This window comes from Toxotes jaculatrix, chromosome 2 (assembly GCF_017976425.1).
Source record: "Toxotes jaculatrix isolate fToxJac2 chromosome 2, fToxJac2.pri, whole genome shotgun sequence".
NCBI classification, from domain to species: domain Eukaryota; kingdom Metazoa; phylum Chordata; class Actinopteri; family Toxotidae; genus Toxotes; species Toxotes jaculatrix.
The window spans coordinates 9,642,952-9,657,771 of NC_054395.1; the positions used below are offsets into that span (position 1 = coordinate 9,642,952).

At 41.9% G+C, this 14,820-nt stretch overlaps 1 protein-coding gene across 2 annotated transcripts in view; it reads left to right on the forward strand.

Moving 5' to 3' along the window:
• The window catches only part of mtor (mechanistic target of rapamycin kinase), an 83,345-nt gene extending 73,574 nt beyond the window's left edge, over positions 1 to 9,771 (forward strand). For both annotated transcript variants that reach the window (XM_041049260.1, XM_041049269.1), the window contains exons 46-58: positions 1,683 to 1,857; positions 3,357 to 3,492; positions 3,701 to 3,848; positions 5,581 to 5,703; positions 6,291 to 6,373; positions 6,484 to 6,556; positions 6,645 to 6,719; positions 7,292 to 7,427; positions 7,841 to 7,906; positions 8,002 to 8,082; positions 8,350 to 8,430; positions 8,947 to 9,052; positions 9,264 to 9,771. In XM_041049260.1, the coding sequence (XP_040905194.1) occupies positions 1,683 to 1,857; positions 3,357 to 3,492; positions 3,701 to 3,848; positions 5,581 to 5,703; positions 6,291 to 6,373; positions 6,484 to 6,556; positions 6,645 to 6,719; positions 7,292 to 7,427; positions 7,841 to 7,906; positions 8,002 to 8,082; positions 8,350 to 8,430; positions 8,947 to 9,052; positions 9,264 to 9,279 (1,299 nt within the window). In that variant the 3' untranslated portion in view covers positions 9,280 to 9,771. The remainder of the gene's footprint in view (positions 1 to 1,682; positions 1,858 to 3,356; positions 3,493 to 3,700; positions 3,849 to 5,580; positions 5,704 to 6,290; positions 6,374 to 6,483; positions 6,557 to 6,644; positions 6,720 to 7,291; positions 7,428 to 7,840; positions 7,907 to 8,001; positions 8,083 to 8,349; positions 8,431 to 8,946; positions 9,053 to 9,263) is intronic.
• Positions 9,772 to 14,820: the final 5,049 nt, after the last annotated feature.

Sequence of the window (14,820 nt, forward strand, 5' to 3'; positions counted from 1 at the left end):
TTTTCACCTTGTAATAACCCCTACAGTCTACTTCAAGTACTAATATAGTACCCATTTGGACGTATATAAGCACAGAAGAGTTTTAGCTTGCCTTAGTATGTTCACCAAAGGAAAGAGACGTCAGCCTGCACAAGTGAACTCCAGCTACACAAACGGTTATAAATCAGAGAAATGTGGCTGAAAAGAGTCCGCTGAAGCAGCACATCTTTTACGGCTCCTGGGGTAAATTAGAGCTGACATCCCACCAGCCCTGCATGCCTATGTCCATTCCAGTCTCTCATCAGGTGTGATGAGATATATTTTGCCTTTCATGTCCTCGCTTGTTCTTTGATCTCATGACAGGTAAATCCAAAATACTGTCTCTGAGTCATGTAAAGCGGTATATAAAGAGAGAGATTCAGCAGAGATTGGAGGATAATGAGAGAGAAACAGGGGACTTCTTTCATTCATCCCTGTCTGGGTGAAGTCGTTGAACAAGATGCCAAAAATAGTTGTTGAAATATAGCAGGATGTGATGAGACAGAGGGATGATGGAAGTCAAAGAGGAATGGCAGAACATCATGGGATAGCATTTCCCCCTTTTAATATCACATTTATGGGAGATACTGAAATGAGATCAGGCCAACTCCACAAAAGACTGAAGTAATTTTTTTTTTGGCCTGGCTGTTAGCTCACACACCTAACTGTTGTGATTAAGAATTACTGTTTCTTTATTCAGTAAACAAAACATAAAACACACATAAAACTACTTTTTCCTCCATCATAGATTTCAGTGTGTTGACAGTAGCTAAATCCTTTGCTAACTGGCCTTTTTGTACACTTTTTTTTTATGTTGCACATATAAACACCATATCCCAGGAGCTGGATAAGCTTCTTCAGTTAGGATGAATCTGTCTAAAGTAAGTGATGCAGACACATGGGCTGTACCGAGAGTCAGTTTGGCACAGCATCGTGGGTAGATGGCTTAAACTCAGCTAACACCAGGTTTTGTTGCTCCTGGAGTGAAGACGAAATTGGACTGATAGATGTCATTCCTCACAGCTGTCATCACGTTGTTGAACAACGACATTAAAAACAGTTCTGTCAGAAGCACTCACTTCACATAGCAAATGGAGACGACAATACTATTTGACATTGTGGCACGGTCCTGCTCTCGGGGATGCTCCCTGCTGCGATATTACAGTAAGCAGCATGAAATACACAGCAGCATAATAACATGCTGGGAGCAGCACAAATATTCCCTCACAGGGCATTAACATAGAAATAAACCCTCTCCAGGATGCATCCAAACAGCAGATCCAGAGCAGGTCGAGGCTGTGATGAGGTAACCGTACATCAGCATTCACAATTTAACCGTAAAAGCTTTTAAATAGTCTACCCCAGTCAGATTTTAAGCAGGTTAAATCACTGACCGTTGACTGCGGACAAGCAGAAAATGCATTTATTGATGTACTTAAAAGGAGTGAAATGTTCCTGAGTGATATATTAAAGGTTGTGCGTTAACAACTTTTTCCAGATAAGACCTTAACTTGAATATGAGCCAATTTCTGTTACACTCTGCATATTGCTGTAGGCACTGTTGGCAGGAAGTGAAGGTTTTTTTTTTTTTTTTTTGCACAGCAGACTAAAAACTAATTGTCTCTTCCTGTGCTACATCCCCACCTCATCAACTTTCCACGCAGCTGACCTCCCTGGAGCTACAATATGTGTCTCCAAAGCTGTTGATGTGCCGGGACCTGGAGCTGGCTGTACCAGGCACTTATGACCCCAACCAGCCTATCATCCGCATCCAGTCCATCGCCCCCTCCCTGCAAGTCATCACCTCCAAGCAGCGCCCACGCAAACTCACCATCATGGGTAAGATTAGGACAACATTGCACAGACCTTGGCTCTGAATCCATCATATTAGGAAAATAGATTAAAGAATATTTCTAGTCATATGCTCTCAGCAGACATGGGCCATCACATTAGAGAAAAATTCAATATTAATAAAATTGTTACCCAAACAACAAACAGCTCCAAGGCTGCAATTTATTTTGAATTCATCAGTCATGGTAAAAGTTCTGCGTGTGGATAATATACCATAGTAAAAAAAATCATCTTTACCAACAGAAGCTGATGAACAAGGCTCAGTGGCCTGGTCAGCGTTGTACCAAAGAAATTATGGGTTCTTTCATTTTTCTGTCCCAGGAGAAATAAATCATGGAGGGTCAGGCCAGTTTGTCAGGAATTCTTCCAACACTGTTCATTGGCATTAATTCGAATACAGAAATAAATAATTCTGACACCTTATCCTCATGCTGTATGATATGAAATACGACACTGAAGTAATGGCTCAGCACTAAAAAGTCCCCTTGTCTTGAAGCCAAAGCCTCAGATTATCAATCACAAATGGTTCACTTTACTTCACACTTTTCCACTGGACAGTGTGGTACCTTGTCCTGGTGTATCCCATAAGTGTTACACAACATACTCTGTAAAAGATGATAGCCAATAAATCAACGAACCTCTGGAGCAAGACTTCAGATTAAGACCTGTCACCCACTGCAGGCCACTTAGATTTACTGTCAGCACTCTGTCCCCTTAGCGACACTCAACACATTGCTTACTGGGATTGTCATTAGGAGCACACTGGGGATGGAACGAGTATTTTGTTTTACTTGTTCTACTGGAAGTATCAGGTAACTCCATGAAAGGGATTATGACAATTACAGTGTTGGTGAAGTAACTGTAATGTGGTCTGCTGAGAACATTGAGGACAGTATAGTAAGTATAGTATAAGTGATGTCATCTGTATCTCAGATAAGTCAAAATACATTATCCTCTCTGTCATGCTTGATTATGCTTGATAGCACAGAGCTGATGTCACAGTTCCTCCAGTGCGTAGATCTGTATTTTCTACTGGGCTTCAGTCTGTGTGAGCCGATCAAAACGATGACTTGGTCACAATTATCAAATGGAACTCGACGTGAACTTCACTAAGTACTTTCAGTATGGAACATGTGAGGCTTAGTGTTCATTCTTTCACAAATCACAAGTGGGGTTTCCTTTTTATGGCGATTATTTTCCCACAACCCCTCATATCTGTCCTGTTAGAGTGCAGTCCCAAGTCAAAGGGTGACCATGATTTACTGGGACAAAGCCTATGTCACAACCTCATGAATAATTTGGTTCATATGAAGTCATTTACTGTCTGCTCGAACGTAGTGGACGTTGCCTCAGGCGAAGGTAATGGACATGCAGCTGCAGAGCAGCAGGGGAGCACACTGGAGAAAACAGCCACATAATGGTTCTTATATAACCCTTAACCCTCTGTGAGCAGTATGTCAGTGTTGTCTTTGTGGCGCCCTCTGCAGGCAGTAATGGCCACGAGTTCATGTTCCTGTTGAAGGGCCATGAGGACCTGAGGCAGGATGAGAGAGTCATGCAGCTGTTTGGTTTAGTCAACACGCTGCTGGCCAACGACCCTGCATCTCTGCGCAAGAACCTCAGGTAGACCCACAGTCATGTTCAAACACACACACGCACACACGCACACACTCTAAAAAACATCGCACACACACACACACGGAATCTGAGGTACAGCACGTTTCACACATCTTACACAGCTATGGACATGAAGTTGAAAAACTAAATTATTGAAACCTTGGTAATGAATTATTTGTTTGTCTTTGTGTTGACTGTGTGTTGCATTCAACAGCATTCAGCGCTACGCAGTGATCCCCCTGTCCACCAACTCAGGCCTGATTGGCTGGGTACCCCACTGCGACACCCTGCATGCCCTCATCAGAGACTACAGAGAGAAGAAAAAGATTTTGCTCAACATTGAGCATCGCATCATGCTGAGGGTGAGTAAGATGCATAAGGTTTCTGCCTCCTTCATTTGAATAACTGAAAACAATCTGAGGATGTTTTTTCCTGCAGAATATATTGTTTGTTTACAGAGCACAGTTTTCTCTGTTTTAATCAGTTGACTCATCTAGTAACATTAAGATGTTCAAAACAATTCGAAACCACATTCCCAGGATGGATTTTAATCATGCTGTCTTATTAAATACAGATTTATGTGTAAATGAGCTTATGTGCTCATATGTCATTTACTGTTTTGTGTCAACAGTTGGTCTCATTCATGAAATATTTGTAAATGTGTCATTTTCATATAAAAACATCCCTGATTAGATTATCAGAGCTGAGGAAGCATCTGTTTTCACTGATTATATTGATGAACACCAATCAGTCTTTAATGAAAACACATTCACAGGACCTTAATTGTCATGAATTAACAACATATTCCTGCCACAGAAATGCCCAATTAGGAGAAGGAGAACACACACACAGCTAAAATGTCAGCACAGAACGTGAGAGTACCTCAGATAACAAATGGGAGTTGAGGCACAGAGCAGGTTAAGACCCTGACATTAACTGATCCAAAAGCGACGAGAAGCTGGTTTGACTGAAAACTTTACACTGATAAAGGCGTCACACCCGACCAAAGACACGTCGGGGCCACAGGAGAAGGGCAGGACTGAAGTTCAAGTCTGACTGGTCCAAAATAGGATGATGGCATCGTGTCCAGCCATGATATGATTCACTGGTCAACAGGATCCAAAAAAAAAAAAAAAAACATTGTCAGACTGTGAGTCGACAAACAGGAAATGTCACTCTCAAGCCCTCTGTGAGTTGTCCTTTAATCACAGAATGAATTAACAGTCATTAGTTATAAATGACGACCTCTTTAAAACAAGTAAATAACTTTATGCAAATTTTCCTGTTTACAAATTTTCACATTTTTCATTTCATCAGTGAAAACATGTTTTATTTTCAATTTGCTAATGATGCTTGAGTGATTAATGATGTGCTACATTCAGTTTAAGCCTCCAAAATGGCAAGATATTAAGTTGACCAGTCAATCAGTCAGGCTATTAATCAGTTTTAGATAAAGGACGAGGAAGATGGGAGAGTGAGACAATGACAGATCGTAGTCTTTTAGCGTGTGTGTCAAGGTGTTTCTTTCTAAATCCAAAACCTAACATTTAATTAAAGGTAAAGCATCACTCTGGGCCCTTTCAGTTCCACCTAATACACAGCTGCAGGGCAAACACAGTCTTTAACATTTGAACAGCAATTAAAGCGTTTTTTTCTTTCAAAAACAATTAACAGCCTGGCTGTAATGGGACCTGCTCACACCCTGTTTCTAATTTTCCATGACCTGAAACACGCTTATATTTCAGGTTTAACACAACTTTCAGTGAATAATGTGCAACAAAAGTATTTTAATCACCTTTTGGAAATGATTTTTGGGGGGCGGTGTTGCACAGCAGCGCTGCTGGTCACTGAAATTACATCAGGCTGTGCTGTAAAGTAAGTGATGACATTTTCACACTGTCAGTCATCATGGTGGTGAAAACCCAGGTTGAAAAAAAAAAAGAATGATTGTCCTAAATTCACCTCTAAGAGTCTTCAAATGTTGCTGTTTGTTGTGCATCAGGAAGTCAGCATTTTAGTTTCCTTTTGTATTTGAAATGCAAAATCCATCGTCATTCTCCCTTATCTGGAGTTAAAAGGAGCCTTGAATTTCAGATGGCCCCAGACTACGACCACCTGACGCTGATGGAGAAGGTGGAGGTGTTTGAGCATGCTGTCAACAACACGGCGGGAGACGACCTGGCCAAGCTTTTGTGGCTCAAGAGCCCCAGCTCTGAGGTGAGGTGCTCTGCTTCCTTACTCTGTTAGCACAGGGGAGGGTGACTGAGTACACTTGATCTTTTCAGCTTCCGTCCTCACTTTTCAGTGGCTCTGGGGGAAAATGTCAAGAGTGCTTAGCTATAGTAAAGATAACATACAGATTTGTAAATTAACATTTTTCAAGAGGCTGGCTCGCTGATGCTCTGGCGGTCATTTTGTAAAGGTTTTCATTAGATGAAGAGGAAACATGGTAGGGAGAGGAGAACCTTTTTAAGTCTATCCAGTTTCTCAGTCCAGTCCCTTACATTTCTGATTATTGGGGGAGGTACAGTGAAATAAAACTGTAACCCCTGAAGAATCGTTTTTCTGTGCCTGCATCCTACTTACAAACCACTGACTTAGCAGGAATTTACCAACAGATCTTCGAATGGAATCTATTTTTAGGAACATTAGTACCTTGTGTACCTGACGTTCCACATGTTCAAGTGTCTGGAAATATGTTTCAAGCAGCCTGCCAGAGATTTCTGTGCTATTTTCCTCACTGCTCTGCTCTAACGTTGTGAACCAGAAGAACTTTCGTGAGCCAGATGTTATTTCTTCTCCAGGTGTGGTTCGACAGGAGGACCAATTACACCCGCTCCCTGGCCGTGATGTCTATGGTGGGCTACATCCTCGGACTGGGTGACAGGTGAGCTTCTCAGCCAGAAGGTTGAAGTCGTGCATTATTTTGAACGGATTGTTGGAATCATGACAATTAACTGAAGACATGAACAAGGAGATTGTGTTTCCGTTTGCCAGGCATCCATCCAACTTGATGTTAGACCGTTTAAGCGGCAAGATCCTCCACATTGACTTTGGAGACTGTTTTGAGGTGAGTGGAGATTTTCCTTACGTTGCATTATCCACAAATTATTATTTCTCATTTATCTGAGACTGAGTTTCATTATAACCTTCAACAGGTTGCCATGACCAGAGAGAAGTTCCCTGAAAAGATCCCATTCCGCCTGACAAGGATGTTGACCAACGCCATGGAGGTAGGCGACTCTGCAGAATCATATCCTGTGATAAACACTAAAAAGCGTGTGTGTATTACTGTGTGTAGGCTAACTTAAAGCATCTTGAAGGGTGTTTTGCTTCAGCTCGAAGAGTCAAAAACTTTGTGGCAGAAAAATCGTTTTAATAAGCTTTTATTCCTCCAGAGTTATCCAAGTGTTAAAGCTACAAAAACTCCTCCACTGGACTTAAACTGAATCCCATCTAAGCTTCTTCTTCTGCTGTGTCGTCTTTATTTTAGTCAAAAATAATAATTAAACTTTTCCAAGTGTGCAGTGCTTTATCAGAAGTTATGACTCACTTTGCCATTTATTTAATGAGCAAAGATGAAACCGAATTAAACATGAAAGCATTAAGAAATAAAACCCAATATTTAATGCAGCAGCTCCTCAACCAAACCTCAAAATACTAGATTGGATTCTGCTCTTACCTACGGAGTTGATTGACTTTTCTTTCACAAACCCAAGACAAACACTGTGTCTAAATTCTTTATCTTATGATGCTGTGAAAGCTTTGATTTCATCAGTAAAGTTTGTGTCTCATCATGTGCCAGGTGACAGGCTTGGACGGTAACTACCGCATCACCTGCCACACAGTGATGGAGGTGCTGAGGGAGCACAGGGACAGCGTCATGGCTGTGCTGGAGGCCTTCGTCTACGACCCGCTGCTCAACTGGAGGCTCATGGACAGTAAGGGATAAGAAAACAGTACAAAATTAAACACCACAGACTCAAAAGACACGGCGGCATAAACGACATCACAAGGAGTTTAGCTCAGTAGAGTCGTTTTGTGAAGGTTAGCACACATTCGTCCACTTAAAGTAGAAACTGCTTTTTTGAGTGTGTGAGCATTAAATTTAATCACATGAGGCCGAAAAACTAAAGTGTTGTTCCAGTAGTAAAATCTATTTGGCTCGTATCAGGGAGAGAAATTGACCTAATGGTTACACAAGTGGTGTCGACATCTAAAGGTCGTTGGTTAGAGTCAAGAGAACAAAGTGAATGAAGCGCTCTCTCAACAAATACTTTTAAGGTTGTCCTCAGGTAGAAAAAAAAATAAAAAAATAAAAAAAACTCACACACCTTACATCTCTGACTCACAGCAAACACCAAAGGCAACAAGCGTTCCCGCACCAGGACCGACTCGTACACCGCTGGACAGTCAGTGGGTGAGTCTGCAAACTGTAGCCGTAACTGCTTCCTGTTTTCTGCTTGGTAGTGTAAGAAAGTGTTTACACCTGTGACTGCGTGGTGTCCTCTGCAGAGGCTCTTGAGGGCATAGACCTTGGAGAGACCACACACAAGAAACCAGGGACCACAGTGCCTGAATCCATTCACTCCTTCAGTGAGTTGCCAGTTCTTTCTTTCTGTCTTTCCATGAATTATTTGTTGTTGTACAACCCTTAAGGTTTTCTCTGGTTGCTCTACCACAACAATACCAAGCTCTCTCGCTGTCATAAACAATCGGTGCAGCTGGTGTGTTATTGTGAGCCAGCACTGAAATCCACTCTGATTTCCTTCAGCTGCAAAGAGTCTTGGTGAGGGGAGAGGCTTTCTTTTTTGTAAGTTGTTAGTAGTTGTTGATGCCGGTGTGTTTGTGTTTTTTTTATAGTTGGAGACGGCTTGGTACAACCTGAAGCACTCAACAAGAAAGCCATTCAGATTATCAACAGAGTGAGAGACAAACTCACAGGTGAGCTCTGCGGCCCTCAACAAGCACAAACTAAAAAAGGGTCAAGACTCAAAACAAATTGCAGCTTATGTACAGTTATTTTATTTTTCTCTAGAAGTGTCTGCAAGAAATACAGATATCTTGTTAGCGTTGTTCAAATTCCTTAAGTCAAATGTTTAACTGTACAAATCACTTCCCTCACGTAACCTTGTAAAGAGAGCTGAAAGTCTGTATTGTGAAATAAGTATATACCTAAGGATTTATTCACTGGTTTATAAACCATATTTTGTTCAGTGCTATAAAGAAAAATGTCAGACATTTGACTCATACTTGACCGCCCTCAGTCACATTACTATGCTGCAGCTTTACCCAGCACACTTTTCTGCAGAGGGAAGGTCTCAACAGATCTTCCACAACCCTGAAATACCTTGGTGTTTGCTGATTAAAGTCCTTGAAATCTGAAGGAGATCAAGTCTCACCAGATTGAATTTTCTGGTACAAGTGCAGTGTTGTGATGAGAGTTTTTTTTCCCCACAGGTCGAGACTTTTCTCATGACGAGACACTGGATGTGCCAACGCAAGTAGAGCTCCTCATCAAGCAAGCCACATCACACGAAAACCTGTGCCAGTGCTACATTGGGTGGTCAGTGCTCCCTGACGTTTTCTGCTCTCAGAATTTACTTAGAGCAGTGATGTGTTAGAGCAGTGATGTAGAGTAACAGAAATCTACTTAAAAACGGTTTAATCTCACTTCATGTTGATGTAAAATGATTGTCTGCATTACCAGCATTATCAGTACTTGCTTGACTTTGATAAATACGTTTTTCTTTTTTTTTTTCTTTTTTAATCTTCAGGTGTCCGTTTTGGTGAAGAGCTATCTTCGGCAGCTGAATCCACTGAAAACAGTCCTGAAGCCACACTGCAGAGCCTCCGAGAATGAATTGTTTTTTTTTCTTTGTTTTTTTTTCTTCTTCTTGTTTTTCCAGTGACATGTTCATGAGAAAGTACCTTAAGAGCTCTGTTTTTACCTGATAATCGTAATTTCACTCAAAATGTTGTCATTGCTTCAAACGACTTTCCACGCTTTTAACACCATAATCATTTGCTAAAAGCTTTTTACGGTGGCCATATTGTAATATTAAGTTAGACGTTTCTTACTCCACACCCTGTATGCTACTTAGAAACCCACAAGTCCATTGTATAATTCTGAATTAATGTGACAAATTTCAGTAACATGCCTTTTATTAACTTAACCATTCTTTCATGTTTACTCATGACAAGATAGAAGGAAAATTTGATTTGAGATGATCATAACATATTGTATGGGCATTTGTGTGCCAATAAAACCCTGTACAGATCCCACTGTTACTGTGCTGTGTTCATTTCACTGTACAGGTTGTTTATTGGGCTCAGCTTGTCCCACCTAAGGTGGTTAAAAATGGAAAGGAGCAAAAGTATGATATTATTATTATTTTTTTTTATATCTTATTGTTCTGGCATTGGGCAGGGTTTTTTTTTTTTTAAATTAAAAGGGAAGGTGCACCTCTTCCCTTGTTTTTCTCTTAGCACCCACAGAGGGCACTCTGACTCCTCTCTCTGGAGATACTTAGGGAGAGGATTCATTCAGCAGGCCACAAGATAAAACCTGAACAATACCGAAAAAAAAAAAAGTGAACATTAGCTTGTCACTTGAGATTGCTTGTCCTAACCGTACTTACTCTATATTTATTTTCACGTTGAGACCACAGGGGAATGTAGTCATTTATAGCAAATGTGCTCCCTGACAAACGTGAAACGAGTCAGATGAAGCAAATTGCAGAGGCTTTAGCTTTTAATTTGGTTTCCTGTGCTGTTATCTGGTCAATGCAAGGTAGCCTCTGTTTTACTTGTGCTCATTGCTATTCCTCCGCTTATTTCTCCATTTATTTCTTCCCCGCATTCTCCTCTGAAGGTTAATTACTTATAGATAGTTAAGGATTACGGATCAACAAAAAGCAGCCCATTGATCTCTTCCCTGCCGTGCCCACCTCTGCAATGTCACACTCTTTACACATTGGGACAGAGGCCTGGTGATTATCTGTTCATATCGATCGATTCCTCCTCTGTTTTCCCTTGCCCCCACCCCGCTCCCCCTCTTGCTTCCTTTACCTCTACCGTGTCACTTTCTTTTCTCCTGCCGCCCGAAAGCTCATTATTGAAAATGTGACTTTTCATAGTCTGCGTCACCATTTCTGTTGTTCTTTCTCACCTGTCTAATTTGTTTGTATTTTTTCAGTCTCTCAAGTCTGTTGAGGAGCCGGCAAGTCAATAGCTCAAGTTAAATAGGCTGCATTGATTGGGAGAGGGATTTAGCTGTTTACCAACTGTGGAAATGGGCTTGGGCCACAGAAAAACAGCACGAGCGTCTGCACGGAGCAAGTCAGTGGTGACAAATGATACTCATTGGAAGACAATGCCCCTAAATGAGGGAAGGTGAAGGGCTTGCTGGCGGAAGGCTGGGGATGCAGCCGGCCACTCTCCATCAGCCATTAAGGTTGTCACATGAAGCCGTCCAGGTCTAGCACCCTGAGCCAAGACACAAGGAATGATGGGATACAGCGCCACATTCACAAGTATATGCTCCCCCGCTGGGCCTCAAGCTTCTTTCTCCTGCCCGTTAGTGTTCCCTCCATTCTTGAGCTTGTATTCCTCCACAAGAGCTCCCCTCTGGATGTTATTCCACTTCCTTGCTCCCTCTTTAGCTTCTCGTGACCCCTAGAGATTTCATAAGTGCTCTTCTCCAACAGTGAGTGTAGTCACACAAACCAAAGCACACTCTCAGGATGGAGAAGATTCTAATTTTCCAGTAAAAGAATCTAATTACCTTAATTTCTCAGCATGAGTAGTCAAACACTGCTCATGAGCAAAGAACTTTGTGAATCCATCAGTTTGCTTTTCTTACAGTTTTACATCCATGGTTTCATTCTCCTACAGTTTCCCCCACAAAGAAATTTAGGCTACACTTTTATGTTTTAAGGTGTACGTCACCAAGGTCAGTCACCAAGGTCTGGATGGAGGTCTTTCAGCTTTAACTGGACAGGGAAAAACTGCTTGATCCATTTCCTTCCCAACAATTCTGCATTGATCTTCACTTAAAAGATTACTTGCACTTCCATAAAGTCAGGGGATTAAGAAAGGGCCAAAATCGAAAGCTGCAGAGACTGAGATATCTTGACTTTCAGCACCCGGTCACACCACAAAGTCCATCACTGAAATTTTCTGCCTCTCATCCAGAGCCTGGTTGCAGTGGCAACTAGTGAGGCAAGGCACCACAGATGCCCCCCCCTCCAGCACTGTCTTCCAGCTCCTCCTGGGGGATCCTGAGAAGTTCCCAAGCCAGATGAGATGTGTAATTCCTCCAGCATGCTCTGGGTCTATCCCTGCGTCTCCTAACACTTAGAGGTACTGGCTCCTTTCAACAGAAAGGAGCTGTGACTCCAAACGTCCTCTGGATGTCTGAGGTCCTTACCTGAGTGTAAGGGTGAGCCCAGCCACCCTAATGTCAGCCGTTTGTAATCTTCTTCCTCTGGTCACTACTCAAAGCTCATGAGCTCACTGCAAATCATGCATAAGTCTTGACCTGAGTAGTTTCTACTCAGGTTTATATAAAACTGGACTGTGTGACATAGCTGATATTATTTTGGACTCTCTGGTTCTCTCATTTCCCTCAAGATGCTTTGCAGTAGAGCTGAAATGAAACCAGCAGTCCCATTCTAAATCATATGTACATTTGTAATAAGGTGAATTAGTAAAACTGCAGGTTGCAACATAACCTTACTCCACAATATGTTGTGCCATTCATTCTGCATGCTTAGACAAAGAGAGTTCTCTTTATTTAAAAAAACCTATATATGTATCATTGCTAATTTTATAATATATAAGTTTAATTTAATTTATAAGTTTAGTGGCCAGCTGGGGAGGACTGAATGAGAAATCAGCAGCTCACTTCTACATGATGTTCAGATTTGTAATCTCTGTTGTTTTACCAATCGAAGTTTACCAAGGTTGAATTGATCTCAGTCTAATTTCTCTCCATTAAAATCTGTCAGTCTTCAAGCTGCCGTTCAATCAACACAAGTGATTTAACTTAAGCCACAAAAGATATTACAGAACAGTTTTCATAGACTAAAAAAAGTAATTACACTGATGTGTAAAATTTGGGCTGCTCCCCTTTAAGACCAAAGGTTTCAGGAAACTCAAAGTAATGAAAGGATTAAAGTGCGAACAGTGAAATGAAGGAGGGACACAATTCATTTTCTCTTCAGTGATCACAGGTGATGTAGGACGGAGCGCGGGTCTTTGCTTCAGCTTGACGGCTGCACACTGGATCTAATTAAGGTGTCATGAAAATGTATGGTCCTTGTAAAAAAAGGTGTGTAGATGTGGTGTGAAGGAGAGGAGCTGGAGGAGAAACTTGCAGAAGCTGTAGAGCTGCAAAAGTGAAGTACATGTGCAGAGTGTTAGCTGGACTCACCATAACATTCACTCCTCTGCTTCCCTATGGTTATGAGAACACATTGTCTGTACACAACCCCCCTCCAACCCTCTCTCCTCTGGCATGGCTAACAGCTGTGACGAAAAGGAGAGAGACAGAGGCGATATTGACGGCCAACCAGGGGAGTTCGATAGCAGGCTCTGGAGTTGTTTAAAGCCGGAGCCCGCAGCCAGGACTCGGGCTGTCTTTGTGCACTGTGGTGTAAAGCCAGTATCGATGAACTTGACAGCAGTTTAGCCCGCCTGAGATCTGCTGCTCTCTAAGGACACTTCAAACATGTTCTCCTGCCAGCTTCAGCCTTGTTTACCCTGCCTGTTAATGTTCCCTGGAGTCAGGTCATCAGAGATGTATGAAGAAAGATTTTCTTTTTATGTAATTGTTTGTCCAAGACCAGCAGCAAATAGTGGGATAGTTTAAGTAGTATAGTGACTTAAATCCCTTATTTACTTACTTTTACTTTTACTTTAGGAAGCAGAGGGTGAAAAACTGGTTCAGTTCAAACTACATAGGGCATTTTGCATGATTCTGGCTCCAAAATGGTACCATGAAGCAGTTAACTGTTTACAAGTTTAATACCCAGTGACAACAGCAAATGGCACACAGTATGCTCATGTTTGTGTTGACCAACTCTGCTGGTCTGTGATGCTTTCTACCAAAAGATGCAGAAGGACAACACAAGGAGCTGATCTAACTGATGAGTCCAGTGCTTTACGCACCATTTACATCTGAATGTAACATACCTGAGACCAGAATTTAACTGGACAGAAACTGTTCTGTCTACTCCACTACGTTTGTCTGACATATTTAGTTTCTAGAAAATGTGTGAGACATCTCTGCCTTGGTTCTAGTGTTTGGTGGCACCCTGGTGAGGGACCTACATTTCCTTCCACCAGCATGTATCACCACTGTGTATAAGCACAGTGATGTGATCCAGGTCAGGGGGAGGTAAAGGTCTCCATTAGCCGTGAGCCTGGCCGGTTGAGTCAGCCATGTATTCGACACTGTAGTAACACAGAGTAGGGCAGAAGCACAAACAGGAGGCTGTGTTGTGGTCTGGCAGTCAAAGGACAGCGCTGCGAGGCTGATAATATTATTCCAAATGTGATGCAGTTATTGGACTGTCTGACCAAAAGTGACCTTAACATTGTATTTTCTTCAGCTGAGCTGTTTGGCGGATTGCAGCGCAGTGCGGGGCGGCTGTCTGCAGATGTGTGTGACAGCTCCCAGGTGTGAGTGTGTGGGGCTGCGTGAATGTGCTCAGAGAGGCTGCATGCTCAGCAAAATCCTTCCCTGGATAAATAAAGATTGTTAAAACGTTGTTTGTCTCGGTACTTACTGTAGATGCAGTTGCGGCACCGGTCGCAGAGACAGATGCTGTTCTATTGTATTTCAGCTTTATTGGATTGCAGCGAGAGACGGGAGACAGATGACAACTTCTCAGACACATTTTCACACAATCTAGCAAGTAAAAATCAGATCAGATCAGAGAGCTCTGTGAATATATTTTACCATACAGTAAATGCATGTTCACACTCATTATTGACATTAATTACAGTGTTCCTAATCGTGCGCCTGTGTGTGTGTGTGTGTGTGTGTGTGTGTTTGTGTGCACATTAAGGCTCCAATCTTCTTATTTTTCTTAATTTTCAGGTACAATGAACAGAATCATCAAGGAGGGGCCCGACAAATGCACATGAGATGCAATTCAAACGGAGGCAGTCTCTTGCAAACAATAAGACCTTGAAAGTCCTTGAAACTATCTTATAGATTTTTTTTTAACCTTTCACCAAAACATAAATTCTGTATATCTTTAGATTGGGTTAACATTTTTTTTTGTTTCACCTCATTACAAAGATCGCCTATCTCTTTGATGTCAG